Source organism: Asparagus officinalis, chromosome 7, assembly GCF_001876935.1.
Source record: "Asparagus officinalis chromosome 7, Aspof.V1, whole genome shotgun sequence".
NCBI lineage: Eukaryota > Viridiplantae > Streptophyta > Magnoliopsida > Asparagales > Asparagaceae > Asparagus > Asparagus officinalis.
Genome location: NC_033800.1, coordinates 94857504 through 94864588, shown reverse-complemented (window position 1 = coordinate 94864588; position 7085 = coordinate 94857504). Strand labels below are relative to the sequence as shown.

Genomic DNA, 7085 nt, shown 5'->3' with positions numbered 1-7085 from the left:
AGTTTAAACTTATCTACACCTATTTTTCCTTATGATATCTTCGGTTTCTTTTTCAAAAAAAAAAAAGAGAGAATGTGGATAAGAAAACCGATTTTTTTTCTTTTTATCATGATACCACGTTTCACAAAAATCAAAATTAAAATTTCAACAACAAAATCCCTCATATCGTACAAAATCTCTAACCACCAACTCTATCCTCAACAAGCATATATCCTTTAAACCATTTTTCTTTTTTTTACCTTCTGAAAACCTCATGAAAAATTAAAAAAAAAAAAGAGATGAAAATATGGGAAACAACTACATCTTAGGAGGCGAGTAAAGGATCTTAGCTTGGAGTTCTTTTTCGACACAAATCGGCAAGCATATTTTCATTTTTTCCCCTTTACCTATTCTTTTCAAAAAGTTTTATCTTCATAAATCCTTTCATGGTTTGTGAAATTATAGATGTTCAGTAGATAATGCTAGTATGTTATGCTTGTAGTTGATTAGAATCTTTATATGTTGATGATGGTTTAAGTATGTTTAATTCATGAGACTATTTTGGTTATAACATGAGAATTATTTTTCCCCAACAACAAATTTAAATTTCTCAAACTTTAAATTTGTTATTTATAATATTTAGGGAATTTCTCTTAATGTTTAGTTTCCTCTACGTGTACCAATTCATGTGGATATGGCTTGTTGTAGGGCATCTTAATTATGCTTTCCATAGTGTCCATACATGGTTAAAATGCTTGTAATTATGTTATGCTTTTCTGTTAAATTCCCTTTTTTGGGTAATAAACTTATTATTATTATTATTATTATTATTATTATTATTATTATTATTATTATTATTATTATTAGCCACAACAGAGTATTTAAGTTTTATAAATCCTTTTACTTTTTTTTATTCGGTAGAATCATAGTTAATTGATATTATATGTAAACAATTCTTGCACCAGTCCTAAGACAGAGGACCCTTGGGTATAGCGATTAAGGGGCTTGGTTATTAGCTCTTAGGTCTTAGATTCGAATCCTTTACCCTTCATTTTTTTTCAAAAGCTATTTGAGTCTGTTGTGAACTCATACCCGACCCGATTAGGATCCAATATAAATTTTTAGACCCGTTTGGGTTTATAATTCAAATTACAAATCCATTTGACCCGGTTATTCAAATTATAAACCCGTTTGACCCGGTTAGAATCCAATATCAATTTCCAGACCCGTTTGGATTTATAACTTAAAATACTAGATCATTTGGGTCTAAAACTCAAATTTCCAGACCCGGTTGGATTTATAACTCAAAACACTAGACAAGTTTTGGGCCTTTTGCTCACTAAAACCAGTTTTATAGATTTCTATGCTATCAAATCAAACTCTTTGGCCCGCTTTGACACAAACAATTATGCTAATTATTATTTTTACTTTTGTTAAGATGAATGATGATATTGTTTGATCTCTTGATGCTTATTGGATCACCTAATGCTATGTTTGATCACCTAGTGATACTTAATCGGGTTGATAGTGCATGAAGACGACTTTTGTCAAGAAATATGATTCACAAACGTGTTATCATAGCATGGCTATACCCTAGAGATTGATATCCCGATGTGAGAAGTTTCTCTTAATTATTACTATTATTATAATAGCATTGACTAGATGATGCACCCATCTTGAATGGACATATTTTGGGTCATAGTTATTTTTCATAAATTTTACGGAAGCCGTTCCACGATAACTCTATGGGTAGTGAACAATATTTCATGCACAACTACTTAAAATAAATGAATAAATGTGGGGTTCGTAAAGGGGATTTGGATGGAGAATATAACGTGTATATAAGTGGGCTCATGCGCATTCTTGATATCTAGATTTATATATATAAGAGCTAAGGGCCAATTCTGACTTGAAGCCGTGTTCTCGGGACGGTTTACAGTGACCCGATTTATATGTATGAAAATATTCTTTTCTAATTCAAATAACACCTAAAATAATAATAATGTACTTGTGTGCCTTGTGATAGACCTTGTTTGATATCTATAATTAGCATTTTCTTTTATCACCATTGATTGAGTTTTTATCTTTTGTTTATACTTGCTACATACACTTACACGTACACAATTCCTTCATTTTACATGATTGTTGGGAGTTTTCTGACTCCCCTGGGGTTTACGCACCTCAGACTCATAGATCATTCTTTCTTCGTAGGACCGAGAGTATTTCGAGGAGCAAGCTCAGTGACAGTGATCATCGTTTATTCTATCAGTTCTCCAGTTCAGTTGGTTTAGGTAGTTATATGGTTTAGACTTTTTCTTGAGTCACATGTAACATTATCTAGACTATGATGTAATTTTTTAAACTCGTATTTAGACTCCGTCCTTTTGGAGATTTTTTTTCATCTATATATTTCTTTTATTATCTTAGTGACATGCTCTATAGTGTAGTTTTGGATTTATATCGATATACAGGATGATCTAGAAGCGTGAATGTGGCTCATAAATGAATTTTCTAACAAGAAGAAATATGTGTTCATTTTAAATATATTATAATACATTCTTAGTTGCTATTTACTCATAAATTATATACATTAATAAATATATAAATACATATATATGGGCTTAATTAAAAACTTTAATGATTTGATGATTAATATAATAGCTAGGATCAGTCAATCATTCATCAACCCAGACTCACATGGACTCCGTAGATTGTTTCTATTCATTTCACTCTTAAATTTAAGTATTATCATATGTAAACACTCAAATTTTATTTATAATACTTTTTAATTTTTCTGCCCACAAAATAAATTTGACCTATAAAACAATTATGTCCACAATGCAATTATAATGAATATATGAACTTAAAAGAAAAAAATCATAATATTTAACCACGTGTAATGCACGTTCAACCCACCTAGTATCTAAAAACCAAAAAAAAAAAGCAAAATACGATGCAACTTTCAGTCTGCGCAAGAAACACTCTCAAGATACTGTATTCACATGTTAGAGTGGAATATTTTGATCCTCTCGTAACTTTTTTTTTTGGTCAATGAAAAATATGTATTCATTTACCAATTTGGAAAAATTTGTACATCAGTTCATTCCAGTTTTGCTGGAAGTAACAAAGAAAGAGAAAAATTTACTTATGCTCTATCTTTTCCTTTATATAGACAGGTATGTCATCATTTAGAATTTTTGATAGAATAGTAATCTTCACAGATCTAAAAACAGGTTCAGGCCCTCTTGCAATGGATTGGAAGATCCTCCGATTTCTCTCTTGCCATATAGCATAGACTGAAACATACAAAGCCATTCTCTTAAGCTTCTTCATAAATCCCTCACCCTTTAACCTCAAGGTATACCAATCAACAACATTATCCCAGGAACAAGATCTCCATTTGTAATTCAGCCAGTCCATGACTCTATTCCATATGTAAACTGAATAATCACATTCAAAAAATAGATGTTTGCAAGTTTCCGGCTGCTGATGAGAACATAGAGTGCAGGTGTTTGTGTCAAGCACCCTCATGCGACATAGCCTTTCCTGTGTTAACAATCTTTGATGAATGACAAGTCATAGGATAAAAGAATGCTTTGGGTAATGCCATCCATCCCAGACTGTTTTATACCATGGAGCTTGTACATTTTGATGGATAAGCACATTGTAAATAGAGGAAAGATGAACCTTGCTATTAGAACAATTCACTGCAATGATATTCTGCAGATTTGTCACACTGTCAAATTTTCCAATCATCTTATCCCTGATTTTTATTATCTGTTTCCACATCCAAGAGTCATTAACTTTGGCCTGAACTAGCCATATGCTAGTTTGCTTTAGGTAGTTCTCATGAACCCATTTAATCCATAGCATGTCTTTCTTCAAGTGAATCAACCATAGCAACTTCAAAGCTGCAGCTTGATTCCAGAATTTAGCAGCATATATTCCCAGCCCACCATGTTTTTTACTTTGACAGATATCTGACCAGGACACAAGATGAATTTTGCCATTCCATAGAAAATCAGAGCATAAACTATCAATTTTCTCTAAGACTTTGACTGGCAGTATGTAGTTGCTTGTCCAAAAGAGATGGATACCCAGTATAACTGATTTAATAAGTTGCAGTCTACCAGCATAGGACAGAGCTTTCTTCTTCTGCCAACATTGGAATTGCTCAGATATCTTATTGATCAGGGGGGAACAATCCATGCATGACAGTCTTTTCGAGATCAGGGGAACACCCAGATACCTCACTGGTAGAACACCCTAAGAAAAATTGAGCAATGAGCAAATCTGAAGCTTTAGACTATTATCAATGCCACTCATGTATATAGAACATTTATTTGGATTGGTTTCTAACCCAGAAACTTTACTAAACTAAGAGAGGCACTCCTTCAGTTTAGCTATTGAATGAATATCAACTTTACAAAAGAGCAACAAATCATCAGCAAAAAATAAGTGGGTTATCTTGAGCTTTGAGCATTTGGGATGGTATCTGAAGAGACTGTCATTTTTGAGAGAATTTAATTTTCTGGATAGGTACTCCATCCCAAGAACAAATAAGTATGGTGAGAGGGGATCCCCTTGTCTTAAGTCTCTAGCTCCTTTGAAGTATCCATGCAAAGTACCATTAAGAGATAGAGAGAATTTGGAGGTGGTGATACACTCCATGATCCATTTAACCATAGTCACAGGGAAACCTAGACCAAGTAACATAGAGTGAATAAAATTCTAGTTTATGGTGTCGAAAGCTTTCCTCAAATCAATATTAAGAATTGCTCTTGGGGATGTGTGTTTTCTGCCATAGTGCTTTATAAGATCATGAGCAAGTAGAATGTTACTTGTAATGAGCCTTCCTTTGATAAAAGCACTTTGGGCTTCATTAACTAGAAAACCAATTACTCCCTGAATTCTATTTGCAATGACTTTGGAGATTATCTTGTAAACACAATTGCAGCAGGAAATAGGTCTATAGTCTGAAGGAGTTTTAGGGTTAAGGATTTTTGGTATTAAGGTGATTGATGTAGAGTTGATAGCACCAAGAAGCTTACCAGTCCTGAAAAACTCCTCTGTAGCTAGATAGACATCCTCTTGAATTTCATTCCAGGCAGCTTTAAAAAAAGAGGCATTATACCCATCAGGTCCAGAAGCTTTTTCACTAGGAATAGAAAACAAGGCTTGTTTAATTTCATCTCTTGTGACTGGAGAACTCAGGCAAGCTTTTTCACTAGGAATAGAAAACAAGGCTTGTTTAATTTCATCTCTTGTGACTGGAGAACTCAGGCAGCTGCTTTGAGTAGAGGAGAGAATAGGACCATTTGATATCACCCTTTGGTCACTTCACTTGCAGGCCAATTTTTTATATATTTAAATCCAGGTTAAATAGGGCAAACATTCAAATATTTTCTTATAATGAAATATAATTATTTAATTTAATATTTATTATGTGGGATATCGGATTAAGAAGAACTTTTTGGTGAAGATAAACCCTTTCATTAAAAAAATGATTTTTGAACAACACGTATAAATATGTAACTTGGATATTTGGTTTTACTAGTTTTTGTGCACGTACAATGCACGTGTTTAAATATTAAAATGATTTATTATTTATTTATTTTCTTAATATAAAATAAGTTAGATTCAATTGGAGTTAAAATCTATAACATGGATTATTATATTTACCATAAATTTTATTTAAATATTTTTAAAATTTTGTAAAATAGATTTTTCTGTTAAACTCGAATCAATATACTTTTATATACTTGCATACACAACATTATTTTTAAAAATTTGTATATATCAAACTTCATGTAACATATTTGTTTGTTGGATTAAATCGTCGATCTCAAATTTGTTTATCTTATTCATAAAATGTAGTGTTAAGTTTGAAAAAATACAATAATATATTGTTGATGTGTTAATAAATATATAACCAAATACTTATTATTAAATGTAGTGTTAAGTTTGAAAAAATACAATAATATATTGTTGATGTGTTAATAAATATATAACCAAATACTTATTATTAAGATGGTTTGTATAAGCTTAGCACAGAGCATATACTTTTCACAATACTGTAAGATATCTTAATTATTGATAGATTTAAAATAAAAAAATAAACACTAAAGATTAATGATAATTCTAGTATACTTTTATATATCAAAAGCATTCACATAAGCATATTAAAAATTTTGCGTGAAAATTTCTTTTAAAAATTCTAAATTTTACTCAAAAAATTAAGCTTTACTATAAAATATCCAAAAAAATGTATCCTTTATTTCTTCTTGTTTAATATTTAATTGGGCCGAGATCAATCCTTCTCCACCTTTATCTTTATCCCGGACAATTCTACAGTAATGTCTACATCGTCTCAATTAATTATGATATCAGGTCAGTACATAATAAAGAGTAAAAGATATGTGTGATGCCCCTGGGTTCACACAAGGCTGCAGTCCGAGGTGAAACCAGAAATGTCAAACCTGCCATGCACCACACCGTGCAATAACATGTTTCACCATCACAATTACTATCTCTCTAGTGGAATCAACAACAGGTGTAGTACAAAGCAAGTAATAGATTATACAAGAGTCAACTGATGAAATAATGGAGATCAAATTAATATTTCATCATCTAATATACTGGAATACAAGTAAATGTCTGAAATAAATGAACTGGAGTTCTCAACAAGTCTTAAGTACAAAATGTCTGACAAGAGGAAATAAGGCACACAGCATTTATAACTTCTAGAATAAAACTCTCACATGGCTACACAAAAAAAATCTACAGTGGAGTTCAAAAGAAAATATAACTAAATAGACGACTGAGCTAAAGTACATCGCCATCAACCTGCGACTCTCCGGGCTCCTGGCTTGTTACCTGAAAGGGGGAGGGACAACGAGCGTCAAAGCGCTAGCGAGAAACATCACAACCAACCCCAAGGGATAGGGCTCGTTGTATATGAAAATACAGTTAATACATAATAATATAAAATCACTTATGCTAACAATAGTGGGTTTTAGTACTTAGGGAATTACAATCCGAGCATAGGTACGTCGAGCGAAATAATCCAAACAAGGAAACCCTCATGTATATACCTTGTATCTCAA

General features: G+C 32.1%; 1 protein-coding gene across 1 annotated transcript; it reads right to left on the bottom strand.

Annotated features, from left to right (window-relative positions):
- On the bottom strand, positions 3121–4188 carry LOC109847522. The gene is made up of 2 exons (XM_020416750.1): positions 3667–4188; positions 3121–3525 (listed from the first exon to the last, which is right to left on the bottom strand). Exons 1-2 carry the CDS (start codon positions 4186–4188, stop codon positions 3121–3123), a joined length of 927 nt encoding a protein of 308 aa, XP_020272339.1.